The following is a 27,620-nucleotide window of genomic DNA, read 5'->3' on the forward strand; positions in this document are numbered from 1 at the left end:
CACAAGACACGGGGAGAAAGTGCAGACTCCGCACAGACAGTGACCCAAGTTGGGTCCCTGGCGCTGAGAGGCAACAGTGTCCTAACCACCGTTCCAGTGTGTCGCCCTTGCTTGCTGCTTGCTTACTCAGGACAGTATAAACAGAGACTTGCCTACCAACATATTAGTCTGAAAATGCCCAATCTCACCTACTCTTGGAAGCCAAGCAGATTCAGGCCTTGTGACCAAGATCAAGCTCAAGATGGGATGCAATGCCTTATCTTGTCAGCTTGGATCTTGTTTATCTCTCTTGTAGGGACCATAAAATGGATTCAATTGGATCTTGAATTTTGTTTTTTTGGAGCAAGCAAGGAATGGATTTGGGTTTGCCTGGTCTGAGGCATTGACTTTGTAACTTTTAAGTAAAGAAAAATGCAAAAAATAGATGAAGGCCTGGTTAGTACTCGGGTGGGAGACCATCTGGAAAATCTGTATAAAGGTGTAAAACAACCCAGTAAGGCAAATGAGCTTTGAAAATTAATTTGAACATAGGAGCAGGAATACACAACACGGGCAGTCAAACTGGCTCCGCCATTCAACAGGAGCACGGTTGATCTTGTATTTCAACTCCACTTTCCTGCTCACAGCCCATCCTTTGATTCCCTGAAACATCAAAATCTGTCCATTCCAGCCATCAATGCATTCAACAATAAAGCATCAGCAACCCTTAAGAGTGACGTAATTCCTTCTCATCTCAGTCCAAATTGACCAACCCCGATGGCCTAGCGGTATTATCGATCGGCTATTCATTGAGCGGCACGGTGGCTCAGTGGTTAGCACTGCTGCCTCACAGCGCAAGGGACCCGGGTTCGATTCCCGGCTTGGGTCACTGTCTGTGTGGAGTCTGCACGTTCTCCCAGTGTCTGCGTGGGTTTCCTCCGGGTGCTCCAGTTTCCTCCCACAGTCCAAAGATGGGTGATTTAGGTGGATTGGCCATGCTAAATTGTCCATTAGTGTCAGAGGGATTAGCAGGGCAAATATACAGGGTTAGGCCTGGGTGGGATTGTGGTCAGTGCAGGCTCAATAGGCCTGCTTCTGCACTGTAGGGATTCTATAATCCAGACGGAAGAAGGTGGAAGAGGGTATGTTTGGAGTGCGTGGGATCTGGAAAAACCATATTGCTGCATTTTACGACTGAGAATCGGCTTGTAGTGGCTTATATCGAGCCCTCCACCCCCTTCAACCCAGTCCAAATCCGCTGCCTCCCCATTAGCTCCCCCCACTATCTCAACTGCTGACATACTGTGGGCTGGATGCAGTTTGTACCCATTTTATTTATTCGTGTCACAAGTAGGCTTACATTAACACTGCAATGAAGTTACTGTGGAAAATCCCCTAGAATTTTAAAGCCTGCCAGGCGGGAAAGAGACGCTCTCGGGCTCGCAACCTGAAAATTTCACACGCCGGTTTCACAGCCCTCGAATCTCTCACCTGTTATCACCTGGGGGTTGATGTTGAAGGTGTCATTTGCAGGGCTGATGCTGCCCTTCTTGTAAAAGCGCTGACAGAGCTGCAGAGCGGTGCGATTCTCATCTCCGTCAAACACATAGGCGTACCGGCCCAGAGACATATTCTGCAGGGCGAGGTACTGCGATGAAAAGGAAGCATTGTGAGTGAGCCGCACTGCAGTTACTCAGGATCCACCCAGTCGGACGCAGGAGCAAGCTACACTTAAGGCCCTCAAGCAATGTGGTAAATGTGGTCAATACCCGGGCACACAATTTAAAATCACCTCAACAATAAAGAGGGAAGCACTCAGGGGCAAGAGCTGCAGAACGGTAGCAGGGAAGAGCACAATGAATAAATAAGCAGCTTACAACTCCACGGCAATTTTCACAATCCCGGGACTTGCCGAAGCACTTTCCAGCCAACGAGGCATTTCTGAAGGGCCGTCACGGTTGTAGTGTAGGGAATTAAGCTGCCAATGTGTGCAACTGGCTCCCATAAATGGCAACGACTAACGTAACCTGTCTTAATGATCTGATCTAATGATGCTACTTGGAACTCCCTTCATAGAATCCCTACAGTGCAGAGAGAGGCCATCCAGCCCATCGAGTCTGCACCGACCACAATCCCACCCAGGCCCTATTCCCGTAACCCCACACATTTACCCTGCTAATCCCCGACACTAGGGCCAATTTACCATGGCCACTCAACCTAACCCGCACATCTTTCAGAGTGTGGGAGGAAACCGGAGCATCTGGAGGAAACCCATGCAGACACGGGGAGAACGTGCAGACTCCACACAGACAGTGACCCGAGGCCAGAATTGAACCCAACCAAAGCAATGGGCGATGCTCTATTTCGAAAGAGTGCTGGGGCATCTCAAGCATCCATCGGAGAGCCATGATGTGGAGATGCTGGCTTTGGACTGAGGTGGGCACAGTAAGAGGTCTCACAACACCAGGTTAAAGTCCAACAGGTTTATTTGGAATCACGAGCTTTTGGAGCGCTGCTCCTTCATCAGCGACTAGGGCAGACAGGCCTTCTGCCATCTCCTGAAAGACTGGGAGAGTCAGCCTGTATTATTTACTCAAGTCTCTGGATTGCGACTAGAGTCTTAAATAGGTTCTGGAGCTCCCTCGATCCTTGTGGCAGAATTTTAAGATTTCAGCGACTTTGTTACGAAGAGCTGGTGGAGTGGAGGGCAGCACGAGGGGGAAAGCAAAGCAATGGGTGATGCTACATTGTTCCTAAGGCCAACAAGATGTAGGAGCAGAAGTAGGCCATTCGGCCCATCAAGTCTATTCTGCCATTCAATGAGATCATGACCTGTCTGATCTGATGTGATAATCCTCAACTCCACTTTCCCACCTTATCCCCATAACCCTCGATTCCCTTGGTGATTAAAGGCCTTTTTATCTCAGCCTTGAACATAATAGGACTACACAAGGTTCCTGCATTGCTCAGGGGAGCAGCAAGGTGTGCATGGAAGCAGAACGCACGGGGGATAAGAACCCAAAGAAGCTTTAGGGAGGAGATTATCACAGGGTTTAGGTTCCCCTCTCCCCCTTTCTCCCACACCTTCCTGACAATGCTGACTCTCTCCTCACTGTTTGGTCAACACCACCCTCTGCCTGCATCTTACAACCACCAGCAGGACAATGACTGGAGATGGGAACAATTCCTCCTGGATTAGTTACGATGCACGATCTCATCAAAACCAAAATCTTAAGATCTGGCTCCAGCCCCCAGAACACTGCCCCATCCCTTCGACTCACCATCAATGGCCGATGACGGCGGCACGGTGGCACAGTGGTTAGCACTGCTGCCTCACAGTGCCAGGGACCCGGGTTCGATTCCCGGCTTGGGTCACTGTCTGTATGGAGTCTGCACGTTCTCCCCATGTCGGCGTAGGTTTCCTCCGGGTGCTCCGGTTTCCTCCCACAGTCTGAAAGACGCGCTGGTTAGGGTGCATTGACCCGAACAGGCACCGGAGTGTGGCGACTAGGGGAATTTCGCAGTAACTTCATTGCAGTGTTATTTGCGGAAGGATGTATTGGCCTTGGGGGAGTACAGAGAAGGTTCACCAGGTTGATACCGGAGATGAGGGGATTATCTTATGAGGAGAGATTGAGTAGATTGGGCCTGTACTCGTTGGAGTTTAGAAGGCTGAGGGGAGATCTTATAGAGACATATAAGATAATGAAGGGGCTAGACAGGGTAGAGGCAGAGAGATTCGTTCCACTTAGAAAGGAAACAAGAACTAGAGGACACAGCCTCAAAATAAGGGGGAGTCAGTTTAGGACAGAGTTGAGGAGGAACTTCTTCTCTCAGAGGGTAGTGATTCTCTGGAATTCTCTGCCCATTGAAGCAGTGGAGACTACCTCGTTAAATATGTTTAAGTCACAGGTAGATAGATTTCTGATCGCTAAGGGAATTAAGGGTTATGGGGAGCGGGCGGGTAAGTGGAACTAAACCACTATCAGATCAGCCATGATCTTATTGAATGGCTGGGCAGGCTCGAGGGGCTAGATGGCCTACTCCTGCTCCTATTTCTTATGTTCTTATGTGTTAGTGTAAGCCTTACTTATGACTAATACATAAACTTTAACTTTGCTTCCAGCTGCCAAATCCTCAAGCTCTGGAATTCTCTTTGATTTATCATTGTCACATGTGTTAGGAGCGACACTTGGAAAGCTTGTGCTACCAAATAAACCTGTTGGACTTTAACCTGGTGTTGTGAGACTTCTTACATGTATTAGCACACAGTGAAAAGTATTGTTTCTTGCGCGCGATACAGACAAAGCGTACCATTCATAGAGGGGGAAAGGTTTTCATCCCAAGACAAATACCTGGTAACCCCCCCTAATATCCTCACTGCCCATTTTTATCCTTTCTGGCCTGGAGCTCTGGGAGTTTTGTTCCCTTATGTTATGGTTGAGGGATGAATGTTGGCCAGGACACTGGAGACATTGCCACCACTCCTCTGAATTCTGACAAGAGACTTTGTTTTTGTTTTTAAAAATCCACTTGAACATACAAATCGCCTCCCAAACCATACTGTGCTCAAGGACATTTAGCAGGCTAGCGTACAAGTCCTGGAGTGGGATTGGAACCCTCAACTTTGTACCTCCAAATATAACAAGCTGAAACTGTTTAGAGCAACATAATGCGCTGGAGGGAAGCCAGCCATTTTGCTGCAAAGGGCTCTGTGATTTTGGCCAACTTCATTACCGAGTCAGTTAGTCACTCTCATGCAGTCTCCTATTGACTCGAGCTGGGGAGGGGGATGTCTCACAGGATTCCAGCTCTGATTCATTATGTAACTACCTTGCCTGGCAACTAAGCATTGGGAGAAAATGGGGGAAGGGCTGGATCAGGTGCGGATGGGATTCCCACTGTGACAGAATGTTAAAGGGGGATGGGTACGAAGCAGCAGAGTGGGATAAGACTGGGTTGAATGTACAAGAGCACCGCACAAGGATCAGGGAGAACATGCATGATATTCAAGTGGAGCAGCCCTCTTTTCCAGCGTGACGAGGCTGGATCCTATAAAATACCTCTTTGACAATCAGGTCACAGAGAGAGAAAACTGGGCAAGTGTCCAAATGGTGAAAGAAGGCAAGCCGGTTCCACTAACAGCCACCAACCTGCGTAATCGTGTAGAAAATAGAATCATAGACATCCCTCTGTGTGTACACAGCGTAGGAAGAATCCGACCCATCCACATAATCCTTCAGGAAGAGGTTCTTAAAGGTCATTGTGTTTTCCTCTGTAAAATCCACCACCATCTGGTTACTCAACCCAAAGAGGATTAACTGTGGAAAGAATATTAAAAGTTATCAGTTTGTAAACATACATTTACTGCCCTAATAGGGCTCTTTCTGTCGCTGGGGCAGGCTAATCCTACGTCAAAGTTGCTTGCACTCCCATCTCTCGAGTCAGAGGTTGTGGGTTCAAGTCTCACTCCAGGATATGAGCACAAAGATATAGGCTGGCGCTCCAGCGCAATACTGAGAGAGTGCTACACTGTCAGAAGCACTGTCATTTGGATGTGGCATTAGCTGGATGCCCCACCTTCGCTGGCAGACAAGAGGAAAAGAAACCCTTTTGAAGGGCAAGGTGTTCGCCCCAGTTTTCTGGCCAATTTTGACCCCTCAACCCCGGTATCACAGGAAGAGATTATCTGGTCATTACCACATGACTTCTTGAGAGTGTCTGCTGAGTTTCACACACACTGCTTACTCGTCAAAAAAACTCATCAGGGCAGGATGAACAAAACTGGCTTGCTAGGAAATGCTTGTTAGGAAATAGTCCACCAATCTAACATAACAGCATATGAAATCAATTTTAAGACGGAACTTGTTTCACCAGCCTGAGTGCAAGACCACAGAGGCGTTCAACCTGCGTGGTCCTGGGGCTAATATTTATTACAACCAGCGGCTTAAAATTAAATTGGATTATTTTATCTCATTGTTTCTGAGAGCTTGCGGCACGCAAAGTCACTGTTGCATTTTCTCCAAAGCAACAGTGAATATTCCTCAAAAGTGGGCGGCACAGTGGTTAGCACTGCTGCCTCACAGCGCCAGGGAGCCGGGTTCAATTCCAGCCTCGGGTGACTGTCTGTGCGCAGTCTGCACGTTCTCTCTCCGTTGCGTGGGTTTCCTCCGGGTGCCCCAGTTTCCTCCCACACTCCAAAGATGTGTAGGTAAGGCAGATTGGCCATGCTGAATTGCCGAGTGCGAGCGGGATTAGCAGGGTAAATGTGTTACGGGGATAGGGCCAGGATGGGGATGGGGTTGTGGTCGGTACAGACTCGATGGGCCGAATGGCCTCCTTCTGCACTGTGGGGATTGTATGAAAAGTGCATTATTGGTTGTAAAGCACTCTGGGATGTAAGGAGCTATGGAAATTAAGCCTTTTCTTCCTATATTTCTCAGACATATGCAAACAGTACCGCTACTGGTCAGTTCCAGAGCCCATGGCATGCCTGATGCTAATAAATCTCTCTCAGTTTCCTTGGTGTTCCCAGCCCATCACCTCCCAAAGAATGGGCTCTCCACCCCCACAATATAGAACATAGAACAGCTACAGCACAAACAGGCCCTTCAGCCCACAAGTTGCGCGAACATGTCCCTACCTACTAGGCTTACCCATAACCCTCATCTTACTAACTTCCATGAACTTATCCAAAAGTCTCTTAAAAGACCCTGTTGAATCCGCCTCCACCACCACTACCGGCAGCCGATTCCACGCACCCACCACCCTCTGAGCGAAAAATTTACCCCTAACATCTCCTCTGTACCTACTCCCCAGCACCCTAAACCTGTGACCTCTTGTGGCAACCATTTCAGCCCTGGGTAAAAGCCTCTGAGAATCCACTCTATCAATACCTCTCAACATCTTATACACCTCTATCAGGTCACCTCTCATCCTTCGCCTCTCCAAGGAGAAAAGACCGAGCTCTCTCAACCTATCCTCATAAGGCATGCCACCTAATCCAGGCAACATTCTTGTAAATCACCTCTGCACCCTTTCTATGGCTTCCACATCCTTTCTGTAATGAGGCGACCAGAACTGGGCACAGCACTCCAGGTGGGGTCTGACCAGGGTCCTATACAGCTGCAGCATTATCTCCCGATTTCTAAACTCAATTCCTCATGGATAAGAAACAGGAGCAGAAATAAACCACACGGTTCATTGAGCCTACTCCATCATTCAACACCATCATCGCTAATCTTGGGCTCAAACTCCATTTTCCACTCTGCTCCCCACATCCCCCAATTCCCCAAAGATCTGTCTGTCGATCCCAACCTTAAAACATATTCAACAATGGAATGCCCAAAACCCTCAGGGATGGAGAATTCCTAAGATTCCCAACCATTTTGAGTGAATGTCTCCTCATCAGTGGCACAGTGGTTAGCACTGCTGCCTCACAGCGCCAGGGACCCAGGTTCAATTCCAGCCTCGGGTCACTGTTTGAGTAGAGTCTGCATGTTCTCCCCGTATCTGCGTGGGTTTCCTCCGGGTGCTCCAATTTCCTCCCACAGTCCAAAGGTGTGCGGGTTAGGTGCACTGGCCATGCTAAATTCTCCCTCAGTGTACCCGAACAGGCGCCGGGGTGTGGCGACTAGGGGATTTTCACAGTAGCTTCATTGCAATGTGAGCGTAAGACTACTTGTATCCAATAAATAAACATTATCTCAGACTGAAATGAGAACACATCCCCATGTTTTAGATTCCCCTGACCAGCAGAAACAATCTCTCCGCATCAAACCCCTTCAGAGCTGTGTCGATTTCAATGCGATCATGTCTCATTTTGCTAAATTCCAGAGAATAGAAGCACTGCTTCCTTGGCCTCTCCGTATAGGAGAACACCCACATTCCCTCCAAAGCCAAGTATATCCTACAAACCCCCTGCCAAGGCCCACGGTCACGTACCAACCGACTCAAGAACAGCTTCTTCCCTGCTGCTGTGAGATTTCTGAATGGACCTACCTCGCATTAAGTTGATCTTTCTCTACACCCTAGCTATGACTGTAACACTACATTCTGCACTCTCTCCTTTCCATCTCTGTGAATAGAAACATAGAAAAACTACAGCACAAAACAGGCCCTCCGGCCCCACAAGTTGTGCCGAACATATCCCTACCTTCTAGGCCTACCTATAACCCTCCATCCTATTAAGTCCCATGTACTCATCCAGCAGTCTCTTAAAAGACCCTATTGAGTTTGCCTCCACCACCACTGACGGTAGCCGATTCCACTCGCCCACCACCCTCTGTGTGAAAAACTTACCCCTAACATTTCCCCTGCACCTACCCCCCAGCACCTTAAACCTGTGTCCTCTCGTAGCAGCCATTTCCACCCTGGGAAAAAGCCTCTGAGAGTCCACCCGATCTATGCCTCTCAACATCTTATATACCTCTATTAGGTCTCCTCTCATCCTACGTCTCTCCAAGGAGAAAAGACCGAGCTCCCTCAGCCTATCCTCATAAGGCATGCCACTCAATCCAGGCAACATCCTTGTAAATCTCCTCTGCACCCTTTCAATCTTTTCCACATCCTTCCTGTAATGAGGCGACCAGAACTGAGCACAGTACTCCAAGTGGGGTCTGACGAGGGTCTTATATAGCTGCATCATTATCCCCGGACTCCTAAACTCAATCCCTCGATTGGAAAAGGCCAGCACACCATACGCCTTCTTAACCACCTCCTCCACCTGCGGGGCCGATTTCAGAGTCCTATGGACCCGGACCCCAAGGTCCTTCTGATCCTCTACAGTACTAAGAGTCTTTCCCTTTATATTGTACTCCTTCAACCCATTTGACCTGCCAAAATGGACCACTACGCATTTATCTGGGTTGAAGTCCATCTGCCACTTCTCCGCCCAGTCTTGCAGCCCATCTATGTCCCTCTGTAACTTCTGACATCCCTCCAGACTATCCACAACCCCACCAACCTTCGTGTCGTCGGCAAACTTACCAACCCACCCCTCCACTTCCTCATCCAGGTCATTTATGAAAATGACAAACAGCAAGGGTCCCAGAACAGATCCCTGGGGCACACCACTGGTGACTGACCTCCATTTAGAAAAAGACCCATCTATACCCACTCTCTGCCTCCTTTGGGCAAGCCAGTTCTGGATCCACCGGGCAGTAGCCCCTTGGATCCCATGCCCTCTCACTTTTTCTAGAAGCCTTGCATGGGGGACCTTATCGAACGCCTTGCTAAAATCCATGTAAACCACATCTACCGCTTTCCCTTCGTCAATGTGCTTAGTCACATTTTCGAAGAACTCCACCAGGCTCGTAAGGCACGATCTGCCTTTGACAAAGAATGGTATGCTTTGTCTGTATAGCGCGCAAGAAACAATACTTTTCACTGCATGTTAACACATATGACAATAGTAAATCAAATCAAATGCCAACCATTCACTGCACCAAAGAAAATCTTCATTCGGACCTTCCTTTGCAAGTTACCCGTGATCATTTTTGTTGTAAAAAAAAATAACATTGTAACAAAGAAAATGCAAACTAAATAATCCCAGGGATCTCTCCTCTATTATCCCAGGTTCCATTTGGTATATGGATCACTCTCTCTGTCAATAACTTCCCAATCTCTGTCCTAAATTTACCTTTCAAAACTTGGAACCTTTGGCCCTCACTTGACTTCCGCAATGTGAAGCAAACCAGAATCAGACTTGCCTTTCTATGGTGCATTCACGCATTTGGGACGTCTACAGATAACGCAGTGCTTTTGAAATCTAGTCATGCTGCAATGAAATGTGTTGTAATGCGGAAAATGCCGAACATGACATACAATTTGTACCCAAAGAGCTCCCACAAACAGCAATGAGATGACTGACAGGATAACCATTCTTGTTATTGACAGAAAGATAAATATTGGGCAGGACACGGGCGAGAACTGATCTGCTCGTCCTCAAAGGGGCCTTAGAATCTTTTACGTCCACCTGAGGGGACGGATAAGCCTCAAATGAGAATTTAATCAGCACAAATTAGTTTATTTATTAGTCACAAGTAGGCTTACATTCACACTGTAATGAAGTTACTGTGAAAATCTCCTAGTCACCACACTCTGGCGCCTGTTCGGGGACACTGAGGGAGAATTCAGCATGGCCAATGCACCCTAACCAGCACGTCTTTCAGACTGTGGGAGGAAACCGGAGCACCCGGAGGAAACCCACGCAGACACAGGGAGAATGTGCAAACTCCACACTGACAGTGACCCAAGCCGGGAATTGAACCCAGGTCCCTGATGCTGTGAGGCAGCGGTGCTAACCACTGAGCCACCGTGCCGCCCCAAGCAATAGATTTGCTACTTACAGCGGGAACAATTTGAGACATTGCCAGAACGGGAGGCAATTTGTTTTCACACACCATTGTTATAAAGCACTGTTTTATGGCACTTTGACATGTTGCCAAGCCACTTCAAAGGGCTTCCGAGTTACTTTTACAGTTCAGGGTCTGCGATATCTGTAAATTACAATATAGTCACCGACAAAGGCTTCCATTTCACAGGTTCACAAAATCGTCCTTACCGGGTCTGAGCTACATGTGGCTCCCTACAGTAATGTGTTCGACTCTTAAGCACTCTCAGGATAAACTTGGGAATGGGCAAAGAATGCCAGTCTTGGCGACAATGCCCACATCCCATGGATGAATAAAAGAAAAGGCCCACAGGCCTGCTGGCACTCACCAGGAATCACCACGATTCTGGACAGCAGGTAACCAAACCCAATGACCTCGGCTAGATACTGGCCTCAATCCATCCACAGCTGTGTGGGCCAGGTTAGAGAGTTCAGACGAATGATTGGGAGGGCCGAATGGCCTCTCCCTGCTCCTATCTTCTATGTTTCTATATTAGTCTTTGGTCAGACATGGCTCAGGGCATTTTGAATGAGCAAATTGAACCTGAGTAACACACATTGCCGTGATCTTAATACTCATTCCCATGTAACATGTATGCGAATTTTACCATTTTTCTGGTAAAATGCTAAATGGAAAGCAGCTTTGGTTGTTGAGTGCTTTACTTCCTTAATTATTGAAGAGTGGAAGGTGCTTGTTCAATACGTACACAGCTAACATGCATTTCCCTGTTCTGCTTGAGAATGTACATCTACTTAGCAATTTCTATTGGAGAATCAGTGTTCACAGTTTACCCTCACGCCTCTAGCACACCCTGCAAGAATTTCTCTCCAAAGCTTAGTCCCTTTGCTCAGGGAGATGCTGAGCATTATTGGAGGGATGGTGCTTGAAGCAACTTGACAAGGCTCCTTCGGCAACACCTTCCAAACCCCTGGCCTCTACCACGGAGAACGAGGACACCAGATGCATAGGAACAATCCCCTAGTCGTCACACTCCGGCGCCTGTTCGGTTACACTGAGGGCAAATTTAGCATGGCCAATACACCTAACCAGCACGTCTTTCAGACTGTGGGAGGAAACAGGAGCACCCGGAGGAAACCCACGCAGACACGGAGAGAATGTGCAAACTCCACACAGACAGTGACCCAAGCCGGGAATCGAACCAGAGTCCCTGGAGCTGTGAGGCACCAGTGCTAACCACTGTGCCACCCACATGATGAACACATCCAGCCTCGCGCTAGGAATCTCCCACGGTTTCATCTCCCTGTGGGGTGGACGGTGTTAACCTGGTGTTGTGAGACTTCTTACGGTGGACGGTGGCACAGTGATTAGCACTGCTGCCTCACAGCTCCAGGGACCCAGGTTCAATTTCCAGCTTAGGTCACTGTCTGTGTGGAGTCTGCACGCTCTCCCCGTGTCGGTTTCCTTTGGGTGCTCCCACAGTCTGAAAGATGTGCTGGTTAGGGTGTATTGGCCGTGCTAAATTCTCCCTCAGTATACCTGAACAGGCTCCGGAGTGTGGCGACTGGGGGATTTTCACAGTAACTTCATTGCAGTGTTAATGTAAGCCTACTTGTAACACTGGTAAACTTAAGCGGGCAGCTGTGAAATGGATGTATATACAGGGAGAGGAGTTTCCCCAAGAGAAAACAAACATTTCATCCAGTTTCCTACCTTGGTCTCCCAGGATTACAAAGAGACAATACAGCAACCCTCAGATTGAGAAGCGTTACAGAAATGCTTCCTTCAAACTCCTTTTTTTCCCAAGATTTAGCAACATAATACAATGCTGGTATTTAAATTTCCAGCAATGAGAGTGGATTCAGTGAATGAGAGTCTACAGGTGGGATCCTCTGTCCTCCCCAAGGCATCTTTCTCACAGTGGGAGACGGCGCGCCGTTCCCTGGCGATAGGATCTTCTGGACTCACTGCTGGCGATGGAGTTTCCACTGACTCCACCCCATGCTGCCAGGAAACCCACAGCGGGACCGTGTCGTTGGCGGGACCGTGCCGTTGGCGGGAACAGAAGATCTCGCCGGTGTTAACAGCTGGAAAGTTCCAGCCCATAAGTTTCCTGCGCTAAAACTCAATTCTATGATTGCTGTAAGCCAACACTTTAAAACTACGTTGTGGGCATGTTGGCAAGGCTGGCATTGTAATGCCCCATCCAGATTTCTCCGTGAGGTGGTGGTGGTGCCCTGCTCTGTAATGGCTACGATCTACGTGGTGATGCAGCTGTTCGGGAGAGAGTTCCAGGATTTGGACCCAGTGATGAAGAAACAGTGAATGCCTTGGAGCTGTGAGGCACCAGCCTTGGACATGCTCCCCTCAACACTGAGTAAATAAAATTTATAACTGCTCCTATCAAAGTACAAACAAACAATGATTTCAGCTGGTGCAATTGCGGCGATCCCAAATCCCCTGCGCAAGTTCCCACATTTTTAATTCTTTCAGCAGATGTGCCAGCATTTGTTGCCCATTCCTAATTGCCCTAAAGACCAGTTAAGAGTCAACAACTTGGTTTCACGTGTCACGTGAGCTGCATGACTTATGAAAGCCATTCAGTTTGGACAGTGCACGGAGCTTGTGGGTATTTGGGAACAGTTGGCTCAGGCCTCGAGGGAGAGACAAAGGTAAAACCAAGTTGGGGGTGGCACGGTGGGTTAGCACCGCTGCCTCACAGCGCCAGGGACCCGGGTTCGATTCCTGGCTTGGGTCACTGTCTGTGTGGAGCCTACACGTTCCCCCCGTGTCTGCGTGGGTTTCCTCCGGGTGCTCCGGTTTTCTCCCGCAGTCCAAAGATGTGCAGGTTAGGTGAATTGGCCGTGCTAAATTGTCCCTTAGTATCAGGGAGACTAGCTAGGGTAAATACATGGGGTTATGGGGATAGGGCCTGGGTGGGATTGTAGTCGGTGCAGACTCGATGGGCCGAATGGCCTCCTTCTGCACTGTAGGAGTCTATGAACCACATTGCTGTGGCTCAGGAGTCGCACGTAGGCCAGGCCGGGTAAGGATGGCAGATTTCCTTCCCTGAAGGGCATTAGTGAACCAGATGGGTTTTTCCAACAATTGACAATGGTTTCATTAGATAACACCTTTCAATTTCAGATTGTTTTTTTAATCAATTGAATTTAGATTCCACCAGCTGCCGTGGTGGGGTTTGAACCCATGTTCCCCAGAGCCCTCTATATGACCAGAACATCACCACTGCCTTTCCTTTAACATCATTTTGAGTGCTGCAGTCCTTGACAGTCCATTCAGCTTCCGTTCCAATCTGTGTCAACCCTACACTGCAGCCTGCTCCAGATGTTGGGCCTTACCTGTGTGGTGACTGCGATGAGCTTGAATATTTGCACCAAGAGCTTGTAAGGCTTCCGGCCTTTTGCTCGAAACTTATCGCAGGGGCTCATGAAGAAATATTTCAGCTTCCTTCTCAGTTCCTCCTCCTGCTCCTGGAAGGAGAGGCTGGGCCGAGGGGGCAAGACTTGGACACCGTCCTGGGAGCCATAACTGTTTACTGGAGTCAGCAGCTTCTCTCTTTCTGAATGGATAGAGAAGGGAAAGTCAGCAACGCACAGAGTTACGCTTTCAGTAAAGAAGCAAATCTCAGCTTTCGGAGCTCAGTCCGACTCCCGGCCCACACAACAATATCCTTAACTCTCCCTCGAGTTCTGAGCCAACCGTTCCCAAATACCCCCCAAGCTCCGTGCACTGCGAGCCTCTCACACCAGTCCAAACTGAATGGCTTTCATAAGTCATGCACCTCACATGACAGGTGAAACCAAGCACCGTCTACACGTGAAGAGGTAACGTTAGAGTATTTGCCCTGGACAGGGGGGCAGGGACCTTTCCTGGTTCCTTAGTGAACACTCCTTCCTCAATAACTACCAACAACAATACAGATTAACTGGTCATTCAACTAACTGCTGTTTGAGAGCCATTACTGGCCCAAAATGAATAAACCATAATTAGACACAGCACTTTCAACAGGTCCATTGTACAGAGTCCAGGATAAAGAGCTAGAATATCATAGAAACCCTACAGCACAGAAAGAGGCCATTCGGCCCATCGAGTCTGCACCGACCACAATCCCACCCAGGCCCTACCCCCATACCCCTACATATTTTACCCACTAATCCCTCTAACCTACCCATCTCAGGACACTAAGGGGCAATTTTAGCACGGCCAATCAACCTAACCCGCACATCTTTGGATTGTGGGAGGAAACCGGAGCACCCGGAGGAAACCCACGCAGGCACGAGGAGAATGTGCAAACTCCACACAAACAGTGACCGAGCTGGGAATCGAACCCGGGTCCCTGGAGCTGTGAAGCAGCAGTGCTAACCACTGTGCTACCGTGCCGCCCGACCTGTTCCGAGCTGTAAAATATTGTGGCGCTGACTCTGGGCAACGCTCACAACTATAGACTCACTGCCCCTCCCAGATATCCCATTTTAACAATATAATATATGAGGATGTATTTTTATTTACTCATTAGTGGGACATGGGCGTCGCTGGCTGGGCCAGCTTTTATTGCCCATCCCTAGTTGCCCTTGGAGGACATTTGAGAGTCAACCACATTGCTGTGGCTCTGGAGTCACATGTAGGCCAGACCGGGTAAGGACGGCAGATTTCCTTCCCTAAAGGACATTAGTGAACCAGATGGGTTTTTCCCGACACTCGACAATGGTTTCATGGCCATCAGCAGATTCTTAATTCCAGATATTTTTTTATTGAATTCAAATTCCACCATCTGCTGTTGTGGGATTCGAACCCGGGTCCCCCAGAACGTTAGCTGAGTTTCTGCATTAATAATACCACGAGGCCATCGCCTCCCCAGTGTATAAGAAAAGAAAGTGTCCCTCATGTCTGCCCTAATGGCCATGAAACCATTGTCCACAATTCAACAAGGTGCTCCGCTATCTCCTCCCCTCACTATCCCGCAAATCCCTTTAAATATCCAAATACCTGCCAATCTCGGTTTTGACCATGCGCCCTGATTAATAAGGTCTCTGGGGTAAAGAATCCCCAGATTCATAATGTTCAAACTGAAGACACTTTTCCTCATCTTTGCCTTAAATAGCCAATCCTTCTTCAGAGGCAGTGACTCCTAAAGCAACATTTATCGCAAACAAAGCGCTCGATATTGGGGTACAGCATGTTTGGAGCCTTCCACCCTTCCTCTCGCAACTTAGGTTCAAAACCACATGAAGCAGAAACTGGTCAGCGTGCCACAAGGATAGTACACTGAAAAGCCCAATTCTCAACTGGCCACTGCACAAGCACAGGGTTCAAATACAGAACTGAAGCTAACATCTAACCAGATATTACTTTGTACAGCTACTGACAAGGAACCTGCGAGTCAATTCGAGGTCACAAGAATAACAATGACCATAATCAGGTTCACTCCAGATTCGCAGGCATTTTAAATCCACTTCCTGTCCTTGCGCACAGACGGAAAAGCCTGCATTCATGTATCTGTCACATGCAATCAATTCCAGAGGCAGACAGAGCAGACATTTTGCACAAAGTTACGATGTCAGGGTCAAAATAAAAGCAAAACACTGCGGATGCTGGAATCTGAAACAACAACAGAAAATGCTGGAAAATCTCAGCAGGTCTGACAGTCTCTGTGGGGAGAGAATACAGCCACCGTTTCGCGTTTGGGTGACCCTTTGTCAGAGCTCATAACAAAGGGTTATCTGGACACGAAACGTTGGCTCTAATCTCTCCCCACAGATGCTGTCAGACCTGCTGAGATTTTCCAAGATGCCAGAGTCACCGATCCACTGACCGCACCCAGCATGAGTGATGATACAGTCCAAAGATGTGCGGGTTAGGTTGATTGGCCAGGTTAAAAAAATTGCCCCTTGGAGTCCTGGGATGCGTAGGTTAGAGGGATTAGCGGGTAAAATATGTGGGGGTAGGGCCTGGGTGGGATTGTGGTCGGTGCAGACTCGATGGGCCGAATGGCCTCCTTCTGCACTGTAGGGTTTCTATGATTTCTATGATTCTTTCTATGTCAGAGACAGAGCTCACTGCGAAGCTCACCCGTGGGTTCAGTATGCTGCCGACGACATCTAGACTGACGCACCATGAATGGGCACAGTGGCACCCGCAGAACTGTAGCCAGAGTCTCGAGAGTCAGCTGGCAAACAGGGGGCGGGGCCAAAAGAAACTGGAGTAATAGTCCAGAATCTCTGCCAGCAGGTGTGACTAAGGAGCAATGTTAAAACAGTTATATTACACCCAGCAAGAGCAATAATCAACCAGCACTCTCGCCTCAGTCAGAAGGTGGTGGGTTCAAGTCTCACTCCAGAGACCCGGGCACACAGTCTGTGCAGATACACCAACCACAATATCAGAGGAATAGCACCAAGGGGGACGCACACTGTCAGATTGGTCACTGTTCGTGTGGATACAAGGTCCTTGGCTGCTGTAGAAAGATGAGCAGTGAATACTTTCCGGTCAGTCTTTAGCTGTGAGCCACCCTCAGGTTACCTGGTCAGTTGCCTGACTGCCGTGGGTAAATTGCCTATTCTAATTGCCTGCGTGTGAATGACTGATTCCAAGATTGCGTCGGAGTGAGGCGGCTTCTTGCAAGCTGTCCCCAACATACCTTCTAATTCTATCTTTTACTCTCATTCTACACCTCTAAAACTTCATTCTGACTCTTTTAAACTCTCTAACAATGTTTTACGCCCTAGCTCTGACTGTAACCCTACATTCTGCACTCTCTCCTTTCCTTCTCTATGAAAGGTATGCTTTGTCTGGATAGCGCACAAGAAGTAATACTTTTCACTGTATGCTAATACATGTGACAATAATAAACCAAATCAAATCAAAGACTGCACTCAAAATGAATGGCTGCAAACTGCTTTGGGGTGTCCCGAGGGTGTAACTACATATTTCACCTCCTCCTCTGAGTTTCCCTCTAATTCCACTCCTATTGTGAGGGATCTGGAGTAATGAAAAGTGCTATTTAATAGAAACTGACAGAAGTTTCAATAAAGCAAAACACTTCTATTTTATTTATTACTGCCACAAGTAGGCTTACATTAACACTGCAATGAAGTTACTGTGAAAATCCCCGAGTCGCAACACTCAGGCGCCTGCTCGTGGACACGGAGAGAGAATTTAGCATGGCCAATGCACCTGACCAGCACGTCTTTGGGTACGGTGGAAGGAAACTGGAGCAACTGGAGGAAAACCCACGCAGACATGGGGAGAAAGTGCAGACCCTGCACAGACATTGACCCAGCCAGCACAGCTTTGGACTGTGGGAGGAAACCCATGATGTGGAGATGCCGGCGTTGGACTGGGGTAAACACAGTAAGAGTTTTAACAACACCAGGTTAAAGTCCAACAGGTTTATTTGGTGGCAAATGCCATTAGCTTTTGGAGCTCTGCTCCTTCGTCAGATGGAGTGGATATCTCCGTCTGATGAAGGAGCAGGGCTCCGAAAGCTAATGGCATTTGCTACCAAATAAACCTGTTGGACTTTAACCTGGTGTTGTTAAAACTCTTACGGAGGAAACCCACACAGACACAGGGAGAAAGCGCAGACTCCGCACAAACATTGGCCCAAGCCGGGAGTCAAACCTGAGTCTCTGTGAGGCAGCAGTGCTAACCACTGTGTCACTGTGCAGCCAACTGGTCAATGAGTCAGCAACTGGTTCAAGCACGTGGGGAATGGGTCACTTAGAGAGCTGGTGTCAGCACGATGGACCGAGTGGCCTTCTCATGAACTGAACAATTGTGCGTGACTCAGAAGATATTCCCAGCACATACTTAAACAGGCAAATTGCACAAGCTACTTACACAATGTTACACGCAGAGAGTCAGGAGCCAGGCAAACTGAGGGGGGAAAAAAACATCAAACACTGCCCCTGAGGATTAGGAGAAATGTGGACCGGCTCAGTCACGCCATCCAATAAACCTAATCACTCCGGCGCCTCATTCAGCTGACTTCGGGATGCCTGCTCCGGCCTCCTGGTCAATCCTATCGCGGGACTAACTTCAGACACAGAGCAGACGGATCCAGTTGGAATTTAAGGGGCCCGTGTGGCACAGGGTAAAACGAGTCAAGAGGTTTCTAGTGTGCAGGGCCGTCCTGTATGACAATAAGTAGACTCCGTACTTCCAGCTAGCATTTGGTTTACTTTGTACATAGCGCCATAGTATACAGGGTCCATAGCACAGGAAAGGTTGTTCGGCCCATCTAATCTGCACTGGCATTTACGTTCCATGGGAATCTCTTCCCACCCTACCAGCATATGTTTCTAATCCTGTTCCCCTGGCGATGATCAAGCCTTCCCATAACACTGTGGACTGTTCTCTCCCTCGGGTAGTGAGTTCCACATTCTAAACCACTGAGTCCTCCTAAAATTCCTGCTGGGTTACTTCGCGATCATATCACGTTTACTTTCAGAAGTAGAATCCAAATTAGAATCATGGAGTCCCGACTGTGCAGAAGGAGGCCATTCGGCCCATCGAGCCTGCGCCAACAACAATTCCACCCAGGCTCTATTCCTGTAACCCCAGATATTTACCCTGCGAATTCCCCTGACACTAAGGGACAATTTAGCATGGCCAATCAACCTAACCCGCACATCTTTCGAATTGTGGGAGGAAACCGGAGCACCCGGAGGAAAATGGGGATAGAGTGCAAGTTAGAATTTGGTAAGCAGCATTGCAACCGGGACCCTCGTGCTGTACCAGACACAGTGAGAAAGTGCCTGCTGAGCTCAGCATTCAAGTGGGCTGGGTGATAAGCTGGGCAGAGTACAAGAAGCAGCAGAGTTCAATAAATAACTGTTAAGAAATTGACATTAGAACAGAGATTAATTAGAAAGTAATTTGTCTGGACATCAGAGAGAATGTGCAAACCGGGGCGGCACAATGGCACAGTGGTTAGCACTACTGCCTCACAGCACCAGGGGCCCGGGTTTGAATCTTAGAAACCCTACAGAAAGAGGCCATTCAGCCCATCGAGTCTGCACCGACCACAATCCCACCCAGGCTCTATCCCCATATCCCTACATATTTTACCCACTAATCCCTCTAACCTACGCATCTCAGGACACTAAGGGCAATTTTTTTTAGCATGGCCAATCAACCTAACCTGCACATCTTTGGACTGTGGGAGGAAACCGGAGCACCCGGAGGAAACCCACGCAGACACGAGGAGAATGTGCAAACTCCACACAGACAGTGACCCAGGCCGGGAATCGAACCCAGGTCCCTGGAGCTGTGAAGCAGCAGTGCTAACCACTGTGCTACCGTGCCGCCCCATTCCCAGCTTGGGTCACTGGCTGTGTGGAGTTTGCACACTCTCCCCATGACTGCATGGGTTTTCTCCCAGAGTCCGAAAGACATGCTGGTTAGGTGCTAAATTCTCCCTCAGTGTACCCGAACAGGCACTGAAGTGTGGCGACTAAGGGATTTTCACAGTAACTTCATTGCAGTGTTAACATAAGCCCTAAACTTTACTTTTTTTTCCCCACACAGTCACTGAAGGCCGGAATTGAACCCTGGTTCCCTGGCGCTGTGAGGCAGCAGTGCTGACCACTGTGCCACCGTGCCGCCCACATCGTTCCGCTATTTCACATCATTTCTTTCTCCCCCAATTCTTTTTCTTCTCATTCTGAGGCCCTGCAGAACAGGAGCAGGGATCCCGGCTGAATTCCCCAGCCCTTGCCGGCCACACGCTCCGACTGCCTTATCCACCCCCCTCCTAACCTCACCCCCACGACCAAGACAAGACGTACTGAGGCCAGGGGACAGCATCCAGCTAAGCGTCTCTGACTTGAGCAGCGGAACCTGGGATTTGAACTTTCTCAGAAAAGGGGGCTGGAGTGCAAGCTAGAATTTGCTAAGCAGCATTGCAACCGGGACCCTCGTGCTGTACCAGACAGAGTGAGAAAATGCCTGCTGAGCTCAGCATTCAAGTGGGTTGGGTGATTAGCCGGGCAGAGTACAAGAAGCAGCAGAGTTTAATAAGTAACTGTTAAGGAATTGACATTAGAATGGAGATTAATTCGAAAATAATTTGCGCACCTCTGAAGATCAGAGTTCAGACTTCGGAATATTGGACTGACATCCATCGAGATAGGGCAGCTATAAAGCTCTTTGACATTTTTAAAAATCCGTGTCACAAGTAAGGCTTACATTAACACTGCAATGAAGTTACTGTGAAAATCCCCTAGTCGCCACAATCCTGTTCGGGTACACTGAGGGAGAATTGAGCATGGGCTAATGCACCCTAACCAGCACGTCTTTCAGACTGTGGGAGGAAACTGGAGCACCCGGAGGAAACCCACGCAGACACGGGGGAGAACCTGCAGACTCCGCACAGACAGTGACCCAAGCCGGGAATCGAAACCGGGTCCCTGGCGCTGTGAGGCAGCAGTGCTAACCGCTGCGCCACCATCATTGCAAGGTGCTTTGTAAATCCATGGATTGGAGATTCCTCTCCCCAGTCAACCCTTCACCCACCGTATCTACTGACAAGCAGTTCAGTCAGGCCAACAAGCGCGTCCTTGTAAAATAAAAGACTTGCAGTTACACAGTGCTTTTCATGATGCCCCAAAGCGCTTTGCAGTCCCATTTGTGCACAGCAAGATCCCACGGGCATCAGTATGGTAAGGAACAGAGCATTCTCTTTTTGTGATAAAGGCAAAATATTGCGGATGCTGGAATCGGAAACAAAAATAGAAAATGCTGGAAGATCTCAGCAGGTCTGACAGCACCTGTGGGCAGAGAATAGAGCCAACGTTTTAAGTCTGGACGACCCTCGGTCAGAGCTGGACGAAGGATCTGATAACGGGTCATCCCGACTCGAAACACTGGCTCTCCCCACAGTTGCTGTCGGACCTGCTGAGATTCTCCAGCATCTTCTATTCTTTATCTTTTTTGTGTGATGTTGCTCGAGGAACAAATAGCGGTCAGGACACAGCACCAGAGCTGTCACTGTGCAGGAGTGGATAGGGAGCAGCTGTTCCCCTTAGTTGAAGGGTCAGTCACGAGGGGACACAAGTTAAAAGTGAGGGGTGGGAGGTTTAGGGGGGATTTGAGGATAAACATTTTTACTTGGAGAGTGGTGAGGGTCTGGAATGCGCTGCCTGGGAGGATGGGTAGAGGCAGGACACCTCACATCCTTTAAAAAGTACCTGGATGAGTAGTTGGCACGCCGTAACATTCAAGGCTCTAGGCCAAGTGCTGGCAAGTGCACGGTGGCACAGTGGTTAGCACTGCTGCCTCACAGCTCCAGGGATCCAGGTTCGATTCCCGGCTTGGGTCACTGTCTGTGTGGAGTTTGCACATCCTCCCCATGTCTGCGTGGGTTTCCTCCGGGTGCTCCGGTTTCCTCCCACAGTCTGAAAATGTGCGGGTTAGGTGGATTGGACATGCTAAATTAACCCTTAGTATTCCGGGATGTGATAGGTTAGAGGGATTAGCAGAGTAGCTAAGCGGGGATAGGACCTGGGTGGGATTGTGGTCGGTGCAGGACTCAATGGGCCAAATGGCCTCCTTCTGCACTGTAGGGTTTCTATGAAGTGGGATTAGGTGGGCAGGTCAGGGCATTTCATGCGTTGGTGCAGACTCGATGGGCCAAATGGCCTCTTCTGCGCTGTAGTATTCTGAGGAGGAAGGCCATTCGGCCCATCAGCCCCCAAATGAGAATCGTGACTTAGGTCTTCCTGGCATTTCTCCAGAATACTGCTTCAGGATACCTTAGAACCGACCCCCCCGCCACCCCCCTCCCTCGCCACCCCCCTCCCCCTGTCCCCACCCCGCCCCAGAGATGTCCTTGCTTTAACACCTCACAAAAGTTAAAGATGGAGCCTCTGACAATGTGCCTCCCCCTCGGTACTGAACTCAAGCCCAGATTGTGCGTCGACACCTCTGGAGTGGGAACAGTGGCTTGGGCTGCTGAATGTGCAAACCAAAGCTGCCTCATGTTGCATCTGGCGGCTGAAGAGAAGGACATTCTGGAGCACTCGACCTGTGTTTGGATTCCGCACGCGCCATGAAAGAAAGCATTGATGCCATCAACGCTCAGTCTGCAAGAGCGCGGCATCTAGACACACTTTGTATGCTCAACAGGATTGGGGAGGTGGGGAGATAAGATTCCACCCGACTCAAATTAGTCAGGATTATTTAAACAAAAACAGAAAAATGCTGGTACAGATCGGTACAAATGACGTAGGTAGGAAGAGTGAGGAGGTCCTAAAGAGTGAGTACAAAGAGCTTGGAAGGAAGTTAAAAAGCAAGACCCCGAGGGTAGTAATCTCAGGATTGATACCTGTACCACGTGCCAGTGAGGGTAGGAGAAGGATGCTTGGGCGGATGAACACGTGGCTGAGGAACTGGTGTAAGGGGGCAGGGTTCTTGGATCATTGGGACCTCTTCTGGGGCAGGTGGGACCTGTACAAGAGAGTCGGGTTACACCTAAACTACAAGGGGACCAATATACTTGCAGGGGGGTTTGCTAGTGTTATTGGGGAGTGTTTAAACTAGATTTGCAGGGGGATGGGAACCAGAGTGCCAGAGCAGATAGTGGAGCCGGGGTAAAAAGACAGGTTAGTTCAAGCAAAATCACAAATGGAAGGGTTGTGTGTGCTGGTAATAATCTTCTGAGGTGTGTCTATTTCAATGCCAGGAGTATTGTGGGGAAGGCAGATGAGCTCAAAGCGTGGATAGACACATGGAAATATGACATTATAGCCATTAGTGAAACCTGGCTACAGGAGGGGCAGGACTACAGGCACACCACTAGTCACAGGCCTCCACTCAGCCTGAAAGACTACAGGGGCGGCACGGTAGCACAGTGGTTAGCACTGCTGCTTCACAGCTCCAGGGTCCCGGGTTCGATTCCCGGCTCGGGTCACTGTCTGTGTGGAGTTTGCACATTCTCCTCGTGTCTGCGTGGGTTTCCTCCGGGTGCTCCGGTTTCCTCCCACAGTCCAAAGATGTGCGGGTTAGGTTGATTGGCCAGGTTAAAAAAATTGCCCCTTAGAGTCCTGGGATGCGTAGGTCAGAGGGATTAGCGGGTAAAATATGTGGGGGTAGGGCCTGGGTGGGATTGTGGTCGGTGCAGACTCGATGGGCCGAATGGCTTCCTTCTGCACTGTAGGGTTCCTATGATTCTATGATTCTATGACTGGCAGCTCAATGTTCCGGGGTTCCAATGTTTCAGGCGGGATAGAGGCAGAGGAGAGAAGGCATTGTTGGTCAGGGAAAATGTTACAGCGATACTCAGGCAGGATAGATTAGGGAGTTTGTCTACAGAGGACCTATGGGTGGAGCTGAGAAACAGGAAAGGTATGACCACATTAATGGGGTTGTATTATAGACCACCCAATAGTCAGCGAGAATTGGAGGAGCAAATCAGCAGGAAGATAGCTGACAACTGCAAGAAACACAAAGTTGTGATAGTAGGGGATTTTAATTTTCCACATATAGATTGGGGCTCACATACTGTTAAAGGTTTAGATGGGGTAGAGTTTGTAAAATGTGTTCAGGAGAATTTTCTACATCAGTATATAGAGGTGCCAACTAGAGAGGATGCGATATTGGATCTCCTATTGGGAAATGAGTTAGAGCAGGTGATGGATGTGAGTGTGAGGGAACACTTTGGATCCAGTGATCATAATGCCATTAGTTTCAACCTGATCGTGGATAAGGATAGATCTGGTCCTCGGGTTGAAGTTCTGAACTGGAAAAAGGCCAAATTTGATGAAATGAGAAGGGATCTGGGAAGTGTGGATTGGCACAGGTTGTTCTCTGGTAAGGATGTAAATGGAAAGTGGGAGGCCTTCAAAGGAGAAATTTTGAGTGTGCAGAGTTTGTATGTTCCTGTCAGGATTAAAGGCAAAGTAAATAGGAATAAGGAACCTTGGTTCTTGAGGGAGATTGTGACACTGATTAAGAGGAAGAGAGAGTTGTATGAAATGTACAGGCAGCAAGGAACAGATCAGATGCTCGAGGAGTATAAAAAGTGCAAGAAGCTACTTAAGAGGGAAATCAGGAGGGCTAAAAGAAGACATGAGGTTGCTTTGGCAGACAGAGTGAAGGAAAATCCAAAGAGCTTCTATAGGTATGTTAGGAGCAAAAGGATAGTGAGGGATAAAATTGGTCCTTTTGAAGACCAGACTGGTAGACTGTGTATGGAACCAAAAGAAATGGGGGAGATACTAAATGGTTTTTTTGCATCCGTATTTACTGAGGAAACGGGCATGGCGTTTACGGAAATAGGGCAAACAGGTAGGGAGGTCATGGAACCTTTACAGATTAAAGGGGAGGAGGTGCTTGCTGTCTTGAGGCAAATCAGAGTGGATAAGTCCCCAGGACCGGACAGGGTATTCCCACGGACCTTGAGGGAAGCTAGTGTTGAACTTGCAGGGGCCCTGGCAGATATATTTAAAATGTCAGTATTCACGGGGAAGGTGCCGGATGATTGGAGGGTGACTCATGTTGTTTCGTTGTTTAAAAGAGGTTCCAAAAGAAATCCGGGAAATTATAGGCCAGTAAGTTTGACGTCGGTGGTGGGCAAGTTATTGGAAGGTGTGATAAGGGATAGGATCTACAAATATTTGGATAGACAGGGACTTATTAGGGAGAGTCAACATGGCTTTGTGCGTGGTAGGTCATGTTTGACCAATCTATTAGAGTTTTTCGAGGAGGTTACCAGGAAAGTGGATGAAGGGAAGGCAGTGGATGTTGTCTACCTGGATTTCAGCAAGGCCTTTGACAAGGTCCCTCATGGGAGGTGAGTTAGGAAGGTTCAGTCGCTGGGTATACATGGGGAGGTAGTAAATTGGATAAGACACTGGCTCAATGGAAGAAGCCAGAGAGTGGTTGTGGAGGATTGCTTCTCTGAGTGGAGGCCTGTGACTAGTGGTGTGCCGCAGGGATCGGTGTTGGGTCCATTGTTGTTTGTCATCTATATCAATGATCTGGATGATAATGTGGTAAATTGGATCAGCAAATTTGCTGATGACACAAAGATTGGAGGTGTAGTGGACAGTGAGGAAGGTTTTCAAAGCTTGCAGAGGGATTTGGACCAACTAGAAAAATGGCAAATGGAATTTAACGCAGACAAGTGTGAGATATTGCACATTGGAAGGACAAACCAAAATAGAACGTACAGGGTAAATGGTAGGACTCTGAAGAGTGCAGTTGAACAGAGGGATCTGGGAATACAGGTACAGAATTCCTTAAAAGTGACGTCACAGGTGGATAGGGTCGTAAAGAGTGCCTTTGGTACATTGGCCTTTATAAATTGGAGTATCGAGTATAAAAGTGGGAGTGTTATGGTAAGGTTATATAAGGCATTGGTGAGGCCGAATTTGGAGTATTGTGTACAGTTTTGGTCACCTAGTTACAGGAAGGATGTAAATAAGGTTGAAAGAGTGCAGAGAAGGTTCACAAGGATGTTGATGGGACTTGAGAAGCTGAGTTACAGAGAGAGATTGAATAGGTTGGGACTTTATTCCCTGGAGCGTAGAAGAATGAGGGGATGGTTTAGAACATAGAACATAGAACATAGAACATTACAGCGCAGAACAGGCCCTTCGGCCCACGATGTTGCACCGACCAGTTAAAAAAAAAAACTGTGACCCTCCAACCTAAACCAATTTCTTTTCGTCCATGAACCTATCTACGGATCTCTTAAACGCCCCCAAACTAGGCGCATTTACTACTGATGCTGGCAGGGCATTCCAATCCCTCACCACCCTCTGGGTAAAGAACCTACCCCTGACATCGGTTCTATAACTACCCCCCCTCAATTTAAAGCCATGCCCCCTCGTGCTGGATTTCTCCATCAGAGGAAAAAGGCTATCACTATCCACCCTATCTAAACCTCTAATCATCTTATATGTTTCAATAAGATCCCCTCTTAGCCGCCGCCTTTCCAGCGAAAACAATCCCAAATCCCTCAGCCTCTCCTCATAGGATCTCCCCTCCATACCAGGCAACATCCTGGTAAACCTCCTCTGCACCCTCTCCAAAGCCTCCACATCCTTCCTGTAATGTGGGGACCAGAACTGCACACAGTACTCCAAGTGCGGCCGCACCAGAGTTGTGTACAGTTGCAACATAACGCTACGACTCCTAAATTCAATCCCCCTACCAATAAACGCCAAGACACCATATGCCTTCTTAACAACCTTATCTACTTGATTCCCAACTTTCAGGGATCTATGCACACATACACCTAGATCCCTCTGCTCCTCCACACTATTCAAAGTCCTCCCGTTAGCCCTATACTCAACACATCTGTTATTCCTACCAAAGTGAATTACCTCACACTTCTCCGCATTAAACTCCATCCGCCACCTCTCGGCCCAACTTTGCAACCTGTCTAAGTCTTCCTGCAAACTACGACACCCTTCCTCACTGTCTACCACACCACCGACTTTGGTGTCATCAGCAAATTTGCTAATCCACCCAACTATACCCTCATCCAGATCATTAATAAATATTACAAACAGCAGTGGCCCCAAAACAGATCCCTGAGGTACACCACTTGTAACCGCACTCCATGATGAATATTTACTATCAACCACCACCCTCTGTTTCCTATCCGCTAGCCAATTCCTGATCCAATTTCCTAGATCACCCCCAATCCCATACATCTGCATTTTCTGCAGAAGCCTACCATGGTGAACCTTATCAAACGCCTTACTAAAATCCATATATACCACGTCCACTGCCTTGCCCCCATCCACCTCCTTGGTCACTTTCTCAAAAAACTCAATAAGGTTAGTAAGGCACGACCTACCTGCCACAAAACCATGCTGACTATCACCTATCAATTCATTACTCTCCAAATAACTATAAATCCTATCCCTTATAATTTTTTCCAACATCTTGCCGACAACAGAAGTGAGACTCACCGGTCTATAATTCCCGGGGAAGTCTCTGTTCCCCTTCTTAAACAATGGGACAACATTCGCTAACCTCCAATCTTCTGGTACTATACCAGAGGCCAACGACGACCTGAAGATCAGAGCCAGAGGCTCTGCAATCACTTCTCTTGCCTCCCAGAGAATCCTTGGATAAATCCCATCCGGACCAGGGGATTTATCTATTTTCAGACCCTCCAGAATATCCTGCACATCCTCCTTATCAACTGTAATACTGTCTATTCTACTCCCTTGCTCTATCCATGTCTCTGAAATAGCCACAACATCGAAGTCCCAGGTACTGATCCACGCTGCAAGTTCACCCACTTTATTGCGA

At 48.4% G+C, this 27,620-nt stretch overlaps 1 protein-coding gene across 1 annotated transcript in view; it reads right to left on the minus strand.

Moving 5' to 3' along the window:
• Positions 1-27,620, minus strand: part of mcoln1a (mucolipin TRP cation channel 1a) — a 74,580-nt gene that overhangs the window by 41,930 nt on the left and 5,030 nt on the right. The window contains exons 2-4 of the mRNA XM_078235121.1: positions 13,691-13,911; positions 5,133-5,300; positions 1,471-1,627 (exon numbers count right to left, since the gene is read on the minus strand). Of these exons, the coding sequence (XP_078091247.1) occupies positions 1,471-1,627; positions 5,133-5,300; positions 13,691-13,911 (546 nt within the window). The remainder of the gene's footprint in view (positions 1-1,470; positions 1,628-5,132; positions 5,301-13,690; positions 13,912-27,620) is intronic.

This window comes from Mustelus asterias, chromosome 19 (genome assembly GCF_964213995.1).
Source record: "Mustelus asterias chromosome 19, sMusAst1.hap1.1, whole genome shotgun sequence".
NCBI lineage: Eukaryota > Metazoa > Chordata > Chondrichthyes > Carcharhiniformes > Triakidae > Mustelus > Mustelus asterias.